The sequence below is a fragment of the Aspergillus neoniger genome (genome assembly GCF_003184625.1).
Source record: "Aspergillus neoniger CBS 115656 unplaced genomic scaffold BO87scaffold_3, whole genome shotgun sequence".
Taxonomy (NCBI): Eukaryota; Fungi; Ascomycota; class Eurotiomycetes; order Eurotiales; family Aspergillaceae; genus Aspergillus; species Aspergillus neoniger.
Window position 1 is genome coordinate 347635 of NW_020291131.1, and position 13721 is coordinate 361355.

A 13721-nucleotide genomic window follows, 5' to 3' on the forward strand; every position below is an offset into this window, starting at 1 on the left:
ATGTATTTACCGACCCTCCCTCCCAAACCGCTCCTTACTTCTGAACCAATCCCCATAGACCATCAAGGCCCCCAACGGCGGAATAAAAGCCGCCGCAATAAAAGCCAGCACCGTATTTCCCCATCCCTGCCCAATACTATCATACAGAGCCGGGCCGATCAAGGGCAAGAATGCTCCCGCGATAGCTCTGAAAATAACCCCAGCAGCGATAGCAGAAGCGCCATGGATCTCATACGTATCCACAACATAAGTCTCAGCCGGAATGGCAGAAAGTGTCATGCTGAAGCCAGCCAGGCACGCTCCGATAAGCGGCACGATAAACTGGACATGATAATTCAACGTCCATCCGTAGATGATGAATCCCACAGGGAGGATAACAGCAGCAAGAAGCAGATGTACTAGTCGCGACTCAGGCTTGAATGCGTCGCCTTTTGTTTCTTTTTGATGGATGACGTAGCGGTCGGAGGTGAAGCTGTAGAAGATCAAAGCAACGGTGTTGCCGATTGCCAGACTGAGGAATGTGAGCCCGATGGAGCCGCTGGTGAATGTGTGGGGATAGGTCGATTCCATGGATTCTGTGAGAGTGGCCATGATTAATGACACCAGAGCGTAGGTCGTAGACATATAGGTCGTCGTCATGATAAGGATAGGAGATCGGAAGAGGATCTGCATGGGTTTGATAGCGCTCTCAAGCATAGTAGATGCATCGATCCGGGCTTGATGCTTGGATTGATACTTCAAGTTGATGTTGTCGTCTGCGCCCGCATGCTCACTCTGTAACCGCTCCGCCTTCCTTCTTAGCAGAACAACCGTGTACGTTTCTCTCAGCACACAGAGTAAAAGCAAGCTAAAGAATCCCAGCACAATAGCCGCCAGCCAAATGGACCATCGCCAACCCAGGTCCTCGGCGATATACGCGCCCGCGATAGGCGAGATGAAATCTGCGATCATCTGAGTGCCCATGACTATTGCCATGGAGCGGCCAGTTTGTTCCATTTTGAACAAGTCGCCGACGATGGCGGGACCTAGGGTGAGAATTGACAAGAAGCATCCCGTTAGGAACCGGAAGGCGATCAGCATGGAGATGTTGGTGCTGAGCGCGCTAGCAACTAAGCAGAGCAGCGCGAGGAAATTCCCTATATGAAAGACTGGGAGCCGCCCGAATCTTTCGGATAGCGGCGCGATGAAGAATGGCCCGATTCCTTCGCCGAGCTCCCAGATCGTGACCAGGAGGGTCTGGTCGACTTTGCTGTGCGAGTGGAATTCATCGAGGATTTCGGGTGCCGTAGGTACGATTGTCATTGTCGAGAAGACACTGAAGAATCTGGTTAGTCCAATGAAGTAGTAGCAGACTCGCGAAAAACAAATAAATGTTTACCTGACAAAACCCATCCATGAAACAACAATCACAATTAGCCATTTGTGCACTGGCGACCAATTCAACGGGCTTTCGGGATCGTTCTCGTCAAAGTCCACGAGAATGACGTCCGGATCGCTATCTTCGCTGGCATCGGCATTTTCCAATGGCCGTTCATCGGCAATCTTTTCCTTCTCGTTGTCCACCGCAGTCAGGGAGTGCTCTTGGTGTGACGAATTGTGCGGCTCAAATGAAGATAGGACGGGGACCGGGCGGTTGATGGCCTCATCGATGAAAGACATCACTGCCAAGCGGGTGGCATGCGCAAATAGGTTCTAATCCACTACTGAGACAACAGGTAGGAAAAGGCGCATAGTGACATTTTAGGGCCGACATAGTACATCACGTGGAGAGATTAATGCGCAATCCATATCCGGGAACAAGACGTAGGGAGGCCTAGAATTGGCCTAAGCTTTTATTAATTAAATGCATGGGCAGATGTAGTCTAGTCCCCTGAAAGTTTCCAGATCTTACATGTTATTTAACTCGGTGGCGGATTTCAAAGTAGACATCTTTGCCCAATAGGGAATTACTTTTAGTTCTTATCAACAAAGCATGTGATTAGTTTAACTTGCTCCACTATTCCCTCCACGCTGTATAAGGCTAAACGGCACGCTCTATTTCAAGTGGCCTTATGCAAGATACCAACGTCCTGGCGGAGAACTTACTAGCAGCAATTGAGGCACCTCAGGATGAGGGCTACTTGGTAGGCCTTCCATGGGGTTCTCCAAAAGGACAGAATCAACTTTGGATTGCTGGGCTTTGCGCTGAAAATTTCTACTACAATAGTCGTCATCTGCGCAAGTTTAAAGGGGACCAATGTACAGCGTCGTAGCCTGCATGTATACAATCTTGGTCGTCGAAGCGACTAGGCAAGATCTGCCAAGAATGGGAAAGCTACTGACTAGGAACTGGCTATAGATGAATAATTCCTCAATCCAAATGCTCACGTTTCTTACCCAAACCCACCATTGCTGATCGTTCAATCTGGATGGTTCTATGTATCGGACCTGCTTTACTAACCCATGGGGTAGCCAAGAGTGTTTTGATACTGAGTTTGCCTTTTCTTGAGTACGAGCATCATATTTGGATTTCTAGAGTTCAGGGGTATTGGAATTAATAAAGCCGGACTGTTTCCGAGGCGAGGCTTGACAACCAATGAATATAGAAATGCATCGAGAAGAGAGTTTCGAATGGCGTAGAAGTTATCATGTAGAGCTAGATAAGTGAGAGCTGGGAATACAGAAGGGGTGAACTCGCGGAAGAACAACCGACTATTCGTACAGGCAGATTATTCCTCGAAAGGAAGGTCCCGCCAGCAGTACTGCCTTTATTATATCAATTAGAAGCAACCATTTACAGAACGACGACAAGACGTATGAAGCGAACAATCTATTGACTACTGGAGACCAAACTGATCTATGTATACACGCTATAATTAAAACGAAACCCGCTAAAGCTCATCCTTATCCCAGCCAGAAGAAGTCTCATCCTCTTCATCCTCGTCAGGGTACGATTCATTGTCCCTTTCTTCCTCCGCCTGCTGCTGCTTTTCAGCAGCAACTCTCTTCGACAAGGCCGCAATCTCATCGTCATATTCTGTCCACTCAGGTACCTGCCTCCTGGCACGATCCAACTTCGGCTCCTTCGTCATAGGGTTATTGCACAGGTCAATTGTACGAGCCTGCGATTGCGACTCATCCGAGCACCAGGTCTCACACCACAGCCACTCCTGCGGCAGACTCTTGATCGGGATGTGATGTTGCATGTGGTTCGGCAGATCCTGGTCCAGGTTGCTCAAACTCTCCGGATCAGCTGACAGCATCTGGTACTGTCCACGGAGGCGATCGCCGGCGGCGATGGCACGGAAGCGGTTCAGGTCGACAACGTAAAGCGCGGAGATGTGGTAGGGCTGGCCGCGGAGGAAGTTCTTCCAGTACCCTTGCTTCCAGAAACGGAAGCCTTCCATCTCGTGGCGGGAGTCGCACATGGGGGTAAAGCCGTAAGGAGCACCTTCGAGGTCGAGGCTGACGAGGTCGTACATGTCTGTGCGGACTATCTGGTCGGCATCAACGAAGATGACTTTGTCGAGGTCGAGAGGGAAGAGAACGTCCAGAAAGAGGATCTTGTAGCCCCAAATTTCACGCTGCTTTTCTTTCTGGGCCCGGAGCCAGTGTGGCCATTTGTACGTGACCATTTCGTAGGAGAAGTTATACTCCTTCGCAAGGTGGGGCAGGAATGACTTAAAGGAAGGAGAGAGGAATTGTTCGATGAACCAGAATTTCACGCTGTGGTTGGTGTTGCGCATCACTGAGACCATCATAATGTTGAGCATGCGCTCGTAGAGGTGTCCACTGGCGACGGAGAAGATGTTAATGTCAGCCTGCTTGCCGCTGGTACTGCCTTTGGTGCCGACTCCGACGCTGGATAGGATGCCGGAGGCGAAGTTGAAACCCTTATTCATGTAGTCCATCGCCGAACCTGGTCTGGGGTTGGTTTCGAGGACGTCTTCGGTCTCGTAGCCCTTCTTGCGGGAGACACGCGGGAAAAGGGTGCGACCTTGAAAGGAAAGGAGGGCCACTTCATTGTTTTCGTCGCCGGGCTGGGGGTTGTAGCCTAGGCCGCCTACACTGTCGACAGTGAAGATACGTTCGCTACGGCCCGGTTTGAGGTTAATGTTCCACAGTCCAGGTTGGGCTTTGAACTGGAAGTATCCGAGGTTGGCCATGATGATGGTATCCGAGAAGTGAGGGTTGTTCTCCGTTCCAAGGACAAGCTGGACTCCTCTAGGCGGGGACTTCGTGGTCATATCACGGGAGTGACCCTCGATCAAGATGTGTTCCAATGCGTAGATTGCATCAACATTCGAGCCCTCCTTGACGGAACTGAGCTTTATGTTGTCAAGGTCGTGGATAGAGTCCTTGGGAGCCACAAGCCACGAAGAGGGAACGTCCATGCCCAGGGTGAGCAGTGCTTCAACGGGGACGCCCGAGAAGGAAGCAGTGGGCCGGGAAACCGAACCGTCTGTCTCGAACGATGGCTCCGAATCGAGAACATAACGATAGAAGCGCTTGGTAGGAAGCTCTTTGATCTCCTCGCGGGGATTTAGGACCAACCTAACTCTGACACTTGCCAGCTCGGACAGTACCTTCAAAATCGGGAGCCACTTCTGAGCGACTTCGGATGTTGGATCAATGGATGCGACAATGGTTATGGCTGGATCCTCGGAATTAGAAACAGTGATAGCCGAACGCGCGTCGTTCCATCGGTTGAACAAATACAACCGGATGTCCGAAGTTGACTCATAGATGCCCTCTGGCACATCCGAAATCGTAGAAAGCGTGGTAAGCGAGGTAAGCTTGGCAAAGTCTAGCGGATCAGAAAGCTTCTCGTCAAATTCAAGTGCTTTGACCGCCTTTGCTATCGGAGTAATTCGCTTTTGCTTCTCATAAACCAGTAGCTGGTCCAGGTCCTCTGAGGTCAGTGAGGTGTCTTCTGCAATTGGTCCAACGACCCTTCCGTTGACGATAATTGCCCTTTCGCCCGGAGCGAGTCCAAGATCTTGTACTACAGCTCGCCGAGCCTCCCAGAAGTGTGCCGCATCTTCAACTTCCTCATCTGCTGGCGCGGCGGAAGACGCGATCGCCTCCAAAAGCTGGCTGGCATCTACCTCGTTGCCACGGTTCAACAAACGGCGAACGGCGACAGACCTAGATGCTGGGGGCGCTTCGAGCTTTGGATTGTGTAGGAAAAGCATCTCAACTTCACCATGTGTCTTCCGGCTCTCGAGGGCAGCACTGAGTAGCTCGTAACCCGATCCATCATCAAAGTTGCCAACAATAATGGCATGGGCACTCTCCAAGGCATTGCTTTCAACTAGTGCTAGACGTGGAATCTGAGTGAAGAGCTCCCCTTGGGAGTCCGCAATCTGTACCAAGTCCACGGCCCGGATCTCTTTCGGGTCTTCTGGAACGATCGCCGGGTTGCGTCGGTCAAAAGCCTGTGAAAGAAACAGCTCTGGCAGCCAAGTATCTTCATCGACCTCGGCATCAGCGATCATTTGCTGAATGAGCTGGGTATCTCTGCTGATCTTTGTGCTCATTTCCTGTGCCCATTTATCATTGCGGATGACAGGGATACCGTTAACAAAAGCATGTGATGGCTCGTGCTTCATCCCCAAACGGTTTAGGTACGCAGTTGTTTTTGACACCGTTGCGTCAAAGACACCATTATTCAAGACTTCATCTAGAGATAGAAACACCTTCTCAGGACGAGGATTCCGGTCCTGAGTTGCAGCCTGGAAGCAAGCCTTATCTGGAGAAGCCAACTTGTTTTTGGATGCCGACTGCTCCAATCAGTAACTGAAAAACAATACAGGGAGTTTGAATACGGGGATAAGAGCTTACTGCTTCGAGGTAATCCATAAAACTGGCCAGACCAAAAGTCTCTTGAAGGTAATGAGCGACCTTCAGCTGAGCAATTGCTCCCTCCGAGAACGTAACTGGAATCAAACCAAATCTGACGGGAATCTTGTTCTTCACAAAGACCTGGATCGTCTTGACGACAATATCAGCATCTTCAGTGCTCGTCAAGTCGACAGGGAAGACAATATTGTTGGAATCGCGGCGCACTGCCGGAAGCTGTCCAGGATATGTGCGTTGCATAAACTACCAGACGTTAGCATATCCGCGAGGAAAGAAAAACCGAATGTACCTACTCCTGCGAGTTCGCTGGGCCACGATTCATAGCGGGCATCCTTTTCGAGATTGTTCAGCCACATTATAACACCACCTCCCTCGATGTCATCACGGTAGTTGTAACGCTGAGGGCCATCCCGCGCCAAAGCCTCTCCAAGCAGAGGGTGCGACAACAGTTCTACAGCATCTGTAGCGGAAAGGCCTAAGTTACGGAACTTCTCGATCAATTTCCTTTCACGACGCAAGTGGTCCAGGAGAGTGAATGCGTCCACTTGTCGAGGTTCAATCTGAACTCCGTTGATCCAGAGCACGTTAAGCCCTGGCGGAAGCATACGCAATCTGCTAGACCGAATATCTTGCAACAGTTCAGTGGAAACGTTGTGAGCCGCAACACGCGCGGAGTACTTAGGGAAATCCTGTGACAGCTTCACGAGTGTGTCAAACGGGTCGTCGCTATCCAACACATAGCCAACCGTGTTCAGCCCAAGCCGCGAAACTTCGGAGGATGACAGAGGTCTCAGGTCATCCAAATCATCCTCCGTCGCGTCAGACTTTCCGGACTCAATGCTGCCGGTCCCTCTTTCTTCCGCATCTCTATCATCAATCACAATGTAGTCCGTCCGCTTCAACGCCAGCTCGACCCCGTATCCAGACACAAAAACAGGGCGAGGAGTCCAATGTTGGGGAGGTCTATATCGTACGCGATACGAGATTTGTCCTTCTTTTGCCATAGTACTCAGTGACTTGTGGAATTCCTTGAATATCGGTGTCGCTATATCCGCGTACAAAATCGCTGGAGGCAGAGAGGAATCTCCGAAGACACGATCGAAAGGGAGTTCTCGTGGATCACTACAGTTGGAGCTGTTAGCAATCAACAGTGCATGTAAGGTTGAGATTACCACTCACTCAGAACCTTCAACATCCTGTTGAGCACGTTCCATAGTAGACGAGCAGTATTGCTTTCCTTCCGAGTGCACCCAAACAGGACAGACCGCATCCTGCGCGGCCATCAAGGAATGTTGAACCGAAGCATTATAGAACTGGTAGTGAGCCGTGATCCGCGGACTGGCAGATCTCATCGCCAGCGACAACTTGAAAGACGAGAGACTTTCGGGGGTCCGTAAGTGTCCATCCTCACGCACAACTTCCAGAAAGCGATCATATAGGTCCTTATCCGTAACAGCGTCGTCGAAAGTACCGTCGGCGATCCGATCGAGTAATGGGAAGTATGAGGTAGAGTTCTCCTCTGCGGCGGATTCTCTATAATAAAATCAGCCCAAGAAGCAAGAATAGTCGACTAGGTCTGTACGAATTCCACTTACAGAAGCTCTATCAGATAAGGCGGGGAATCAAACGAAGCTTGGAGAGCAACATTGACTGACGGACTGGCGCGTCCCTGGATAGCCAGCAGACCGGCAATCAATACAGATGCAAGTCGCCATGAGGCGACATTTCCCAGTCCAGATACCATCGTCCCAGTCCACCACAGGAATGATACCCTAGAGCTGATGGCAGCGGTGTTGACTAGCTAGCTGTTCCCGATAAGCTAGCTAGCAAGCACTCATAACGGGCGGCGGATAAGCTCGAGGCGATCAATGGCAACGATGTAATTTCCAGATCAGTATGATCAATATATAAACCAATTAGACATTTAAAATGCCCAGTCGAGCTTGCACAAGAAGTCCCTCCGAGTTGTTGAGCCAAGAGAGCAGCGCTTATGAGTCTGGGGGCATTTGGCCACATCGCGGGATGGGCGAGCTGCTACGGTCGGCGCAGCGGCCAAAAACGCCGAACTTCCGCGCTTTAGCTGCAATGGCCCATTAGTCGGCAACTGCTGTCATAGTATGTAACTGGATCCTTTATGAGAGTATCAAGGCATATAGCAGTTCCCCGGAGTCGATAGAGACTACGCGGGGGTCTACAGGTCCAAATTCGCAGAGTTCTCCCCCTATTCTGTTGCCTGGGGTTGTTCCCGGATGGCTTGAATGGCTCTAATGAAGACTATGCAGATTGGTATAACTTTCATTGTTGTCTGGCTAGTGAACAGCAAGATTCGCTAATAAAAACAGGATCGTAATCATTTATGTCAGTCAGTAATCGTATCAAAATGTGTCAGCACTTTTGTCTTTCCAGCTTTTGTGCTTTTTTTTTCGCCATCTGGCGTTCAATCGCTTCAAGATAACCACCATATGCGCCAGTCTTGTATGCAAACCCAACTGCCATATGAAATCAAAATAGAAACAGAAAAAAACTAGTAGAAACCTGATGCACCTTGAATCCCGCGTCCAGACTCCCAAATAAATCCAGTGTTGAAGCATCCAGGCTTATGTTGATTCTCGCCTTTGCTTCTCCCTCTTAGGAGAAACGAAAGACAGTTGAAAAGATTGAAGAAAGAAAGTTAGAGAAAAACAAGAAGTGAAAGTTAGCACCAGGCTATACAACACTTCAGTTCCAACTCATGCGGTGTCCTTGCTGAGTTGCTTCACGTGGGCCTTTTTGCGGTTGGAAGCCTCCCACAACAGCCGCCTTCTTTTCTGCTCATCCACCTCGAACAGTGAATTGTCTTCAGTAGAGCGGCCACCAGTAGTGTCTGGCCGAACACCGAGGGCGCTAGTGGATCTCATCTTTTTAAGATTCCTCGCCTTACCGGCATCACCCAACTTCCGAATCTCGCGGGCCAGCCGCTCAAGCGTCGACCCCGACTTGTGGTTGTGCCCCTTAGGAGAGGGAGGTGGGGGGAGGGGCTTCTCTAGAAGGTCATCCATGCTCTTGCTGCACTCGACAGGCGAGGAAGGAAGCTTCTCCCCCGTATCAAAGCTGATGCCCGAATCGACTTTGCGGCCTTTGTGAGCCCGAGGCTGAGACTCAATACCCTCATCCATGCCAGCCGGGCTAGACACCGTTGTGCATTCGTCAATCATTTCATTAGCCGCCCGGAGATACTTGTCTAGGGCTTCTCTGATCAATGGCCAACCATTGTCTGATCCCTTTGGGGCACCCTGAGCGATCACTTTTGTGAGAACGTCTGGACCGTTGACCTCGACGGCTGCGATATACCGGAAAAACCCATCCCGCTGTGACTTAAGGATCTGCGGGGTGAGGTGCGAAGTGGGAGAAACGGTTGCCTCTGTGACTGGGGGGAAAAGTGTGTTAAGCATGGCGATACAATTGGCCTTGTTAAAGGGCTCCATCAACATCTCGTTGATCAACGTCTAGTCAAGTAAGTTAGCCTGGAATAAGTCTTTGAAGTAGCGGCAGGTATGCTTACCCAGCGACGCAGACCAACGTATATCTGAGTGTAAAGAGCTTCCACTCGGCGGCCCTGAACAGTAACAGTTTCAAGCCAAGTCAAAGCGCCAGGGTTCTTTTTCGCCAGCTGGGCCTTCTCTTTCACATCATTGGGCTCCACTTTTAGCCGTTGCAGCGCGTCTGCAACCTCTTTCCGGCGACGGGTTTCAAAGTCCTTGAGGTAGTCCAGGGCGGTCAATGCCTGGGGGAAATCAACCTCTTCCAACTCAGGGGTGAAGCAACGACGCAGGAATGAGGTGACGAAAGTTGGGGGAAGCGAGCAAGGCTGTGAAGGCAACCGCGAAATCTGATGAGTCAATTGAGCTCGGAAATCAGCGGCAGGGTCCAACGAGTCCTGGGAAGTCGACGAATTGGTGGGGCGATGAAAGGCCGTTTCGGGAGCACGAGTACCAGGCGCCGGTTGTCTCGTGGGATTGCAGTTTAGCGAGTACATGGTGCGCAATGGGATCTCATAGGTACCAGGGTAGCGGAGGCAATGGTCAAAGATCCAGGTAAGGCCAGAGCCATCAGGGGCATCCAGAGGTTCCTCGACACGCGTCATTTTTGATGACATTGATGGAGATGGTAACGAAAGTCAAGAGTGAAGAATGACAAGGTCAGCTGGTTAACAGGGACCTATGGAAAGACCGGGATATAAAAACCAGTCTGGGATAACAAGCGGACTAGGTCCAGTCGGGGAAAAGCGAAGCCAGGGGAATTGTGTGTGCGACGTGATAAGACGTGCAGGAGATCAAAGTGGGCAGGAGTTACTTGCAATGACGGCTGGCATCAGCTGCGTGTAACCTGTCCTCCCATAGCACGATTATGCGCCTTAAGAATCAAGCTGGGAAACGACAAGAAGGGCCCTTGGCTAGGGAGAGCAGGAGCGCTTATCCCTTTCCTTCTCGGTGTGAGGGGGGCAAACGTTCCTGCGGAAGTGCCTCGGTTGGATTAGCCCGGCAGGGTGTCAGTGTGATCCGCCGGTAGAGTAGTGGTATCTTTTTAAGTTTCTTTGTGATCGGCTTGAGTGATTGGTTATCTTCCAGTTTTGGAAAACGAAACAGCTAAGGAGAAGCAAAGGATCGGTTTAGAAGGGTGGAAAGGCCTCGAGGACACAGATACTAGATGTATGAATTCGAGTCACACAGAGGCAATAGTACCCGGATAAGGTTGCTTTCAACGCAAACAAGATGGGCGAATCACGATGATGGAAATGAAGGCGATAAAAAGGTAGAACTTTGTAGATAGTTCTCCTTATTCGTGTTGGTTCCTTTGTATTTTGTTTTCGATGTATCAGAGAGCAATAAAGAACCAAGCTGGCGGTTTGACGTTAGCCAGCAATAGTTTCCAATGATGATCTAAGTGGAGAAACGATTGTGGGGAGAACGAGTGAGACACAACAAGGGCGACGAAGGAGGTGCCGACCGATGAGACGTGATGTTGGAAGTGAGAAGAAGGGGGAAAGGGAAAGTGAGATGTCTAGAACAAAGGATAACGAGCGGGTATAGCGAGAAATCAGATACTTTAAGAAAAAGATCACGAACAGGAACAGGGACCAGCCGAGTGTTTTGTGTGGAGGAAGAGGGGGAAGGGAAGGGGAGGTGGATAGCTGTTAGTCAGACGTGAATGGCGCGGACGGCCCAAGTGAAGTTAGCAACTCCGATATGTCTCGACCACACGCCGTTCTGGACTTTGGCCGCACCCACTTTCTCTTCCTTCTCTCTTCCGCCGGCCTCCATCCTAGCTCCTTCTTCGGCCACTCAAGTGCTGCCGTCCATTCCGGTTTAACTCCACGATCGATCGGCTTCATCCCGGTTCCATGGATGTCACCCGTCCTGGTGAGCTCCAGTCCGTCCTTCCAACCGTTTCCAATCATCACCCGCTAGTCTAACGGTAGACGAGATTGTTTGTTTACTAGCATCTACGCACCAGTCTAGTTAGAATATCTATGTGGGAGAGCAGCTATAACCCGCTGGCTGCTCTTTGCTAACCGTCAACAACAATGTACTTTCTGAGGGTGGATAAGCAACAAGAAGCGTCAGGGAAAGAAAAAAAAAGAAAGGCCCCTCTCAATTGCAAAACAAATCCACATTTTGTGCGCAGCTGATTTATTTTTACGCCTGCCTACTCGCCACAGGCCGCATAAGGGGATATGCACGGAGGATGCATCGTTGACCAGCCAGACTTCCGCGTAAGAGCTTCCGGGCTCCAGCAGGCAGGATTTAGTCCGCTCGGAGGACAAACTCCTTCGTGGTCGGCACGAACTAACCTCCCAAGAGGGCTTAGGGCGCCGATAAATGGAGCCAAATAGACGGCGGACTTTCGAAATTCAAAATTGAGCCCTGGCGTCCTTTCTGGTGGCTGTGGGGGGTTTTCTTCGCTCGGTCTCGATCTTTTGGCCGCACCAGGCAATGAAATTTCGCAGGTCGTGCGCGCCTCCTTCGTAATTCTAGTCAGATGGTTGATTGATCGATTGCTGAATTACTTGATCCATCATACCATGCCAAAATGGTACCATTGAACGTGCGACACTCGATGGAGACTGAAGACGACGAATCCCACGGTCCAAAACCTCGGTTCTACCGGGCTGTCAATTGGGGGCGTGTCAGTCAAGGAGGGTCCGCCAGTGACTCTTGGGACCGTCCGTGTGGGTCTCGAGTCAGGACACGCAATCTATCTCAGGACGTCCACCCACGGAACCACCAGGCAATGAACAGATTAGCGAAATGAGGCAACTATTGACACTCGCATCTCTCGCTGGGTAATAAATAGCATTGCCAGTGCGTCATACCTGAGGCTCGGTTTGACATTGCGTACCTGGTTCTCCGTACAGTCGTACACATCAGAAACTTAAAGGAAACGACGACGCCAGTGCGAGTGGGATGTGTTCACTCTCCTCTTTCTAAGACATTGAATATGGTTTTACCTGAAACAGACTAACACGAGTGCGACTCGTACGTCGTTCATAGACAACGCCTATAACTGAGCATACAAAGTGTAGTCATGAGCTCCCTGCCAACGTTGCGGTGCGATTCTGGCTCTCAGTTGGTCAATTAATGGTCGGAGAAAGTACAATTCAGGCCAGTATGGATATTTGCATGTGCACATACACGTACGTTCGCCTGAGCTCCCAACGACACTATATTTTGAGCCACAGTAGAATGGATATCCAAAAATCACTGGGAAATGTATGGATAAACATTGGTCCCGTTGCTTTTCCTTCTGTGAGCAGGAAAGGCTAGATTGTCGCGAAAGAAAGAAAACCTCCCTATTGATTGGCCACTGCCAATTCGGCGATCAATTAAAGGGCCTGATCCTGCATGCAGGATTGTGGGATGGGATCTACCACCTTGCCCACGAGGGGAGTAATTCCATCCAGGATGTTGGGCGCAAAAGCACGAAACATTTACGGAACATTGTACCCAAGTACCCAAGGGGGAAATGGAAATGAGTAAGATCGCCAAAATATAATAACAGTCTATAACTGCCGGTGATCCAGACGCCTTGCCTATCCCTTTTTTGCCGGAGCGTCCGGGAACGACCGCAGTGCCGGAGATCGTCTTCTGCCAGTCCATCTGAGACAAGCAACTGATAAACCCGCCCCTTATTGCCGGGATACGGCGATCAGTCAACCATGATTTCATAGCAGAGGCTAATTGGCACTAGTGATCAGCTCTGTCACAAGGGGTAAATCAGTGCCTGTCCAACCACGGTGAACGGGAATACGGAGTACATACAGTAATCAGCCATGCTACGGTGAGCCTGTCAGCGCCTTTTGCGGACAATTTCTTCAGGTGCTGCATTTGGTGCAGGCATCACGAACCATCCTGTCCGATGTGGGATTGCCTGCAGTAGCTTTCCGAGGATGAGTGTAAGGCGACGCAGCTAAGTTTCGCGGACTTTCTATTGTCCAGCCATTGGACACTTGATGGGCCAGAAATCGCTGCACCTGTACACCCACCGAGAAGCACAAGGTCAATAGGCCTCTTGGGTAGAATAGTGCCTGTACGCGGTACCTGGCTTCATCCTTGTCCGGGGACAAGCATTTGGAATGGAGGTCAGACGTTCGACCTTTTTCTGTGCAACATCTATACCTCCATAATGAATGACGAGCTGAACCTCGCTGAACAGCAACCAGCGAATACCCTCAAAAGTGGTGTTTGAGTAAGTGGCATCTCCGCGACAAATACTTCTTGGCTTGCATCTGCAAAGATATTAGTACGAAGTGCCGCATCCGTGGCCCTTGGGCAATTTCAGTAAGAAGAAGCAGAAGATTGAGATTTCCTTGTTACTCGAATTGGAGAGTAACCATCTACTCT

General features: G+C 50.4%; 4 protein-coding genes across 4 annotated transcripts; all 4 read right to left on the reverse strand.

The window, feature by feature from the left end:
• Positions 1-6: 6 nt before the first annotated feature.
• On the reverse strand, positions 7-1751 carry BO87DRAFT_349876 (bicyclomycin resistance protein; the record flags this gene model as incomplete). The annotated part of the gene is made up of 2 exons (XM_025621045.1): positions 1379-1751; positions 7-1315 (listed from the first exon to the last, which is right to left on the reverse strand). Exons 1-2 carry the CDS (start codon positions 1657-1659, stop codon positions 7-9), a joined length of 1590 nt encoding a protein of 529 aa, XP_025484074.1. The 5' UTR covers positions 1660-1751.
• Positions 1752-2819: 1068 nt separating this feature from the next.
• BO87DRAFT_325562 (putative UDP-glucose:glycoprotein glucosyltransferase) lies at positions 2820-7795 on the reverse strand. The gene is made up of 5 exons (XM_025620112.1): positions 7437-7795; positions 7021-7374; positions 6135-6963; positions 5824-6084; positions 2820-5762 (listed from the first exon to the last, which is right to left on the reverse strand). The coding sequence occupies exons 1-5, from the start codon at positions 7583-7585 to the stop codon at positions 2871-2873; spliced, it is 4485 nt and encodes a 1494-aa protein (XP_025484075.1). The 5' UTR covers positions 7586-7795; the 3' UTR covers positions 2820-2870.
• A 775-nt stretch (positions 7796-8570) lies between these two features.
• Positions 8571-9964, reverse strand: BO87DRAFT_421715 (uncharacterized protein; the record flags this gene model as incomplete). Its single annotated transcript, XM_025627073.1, has 2 exons — positions 8571-9326; positions 9383-9964. The coding sequence occupies 2 exons, from the start codon at positions 9962-9964 to the stop codon at positions 8571-8573; spliced, it is 1338 nt and encodes a 445-aa protein (XP_025484076.1).
• A 2391-nt stretch (positions 9965-12355) lies between these two features.
• Positions 12356-13132, reverse strand: BO87DRAFT_129654 (uncharacterized protein). The gene has a single exon (XM_025618036.1). The coding sequence runs from the start codon at positions 13044-13046 to the stop codon at positions 12579-12581; it is 468 nt and encodes a 155-aa protein (XP_025484077.1). The 5' UTR covers positions 13047-13132; the 3' UTR covers positions 12356-12578.
• Positions 13133-13721: the final 589 nt, after the last annotated feature.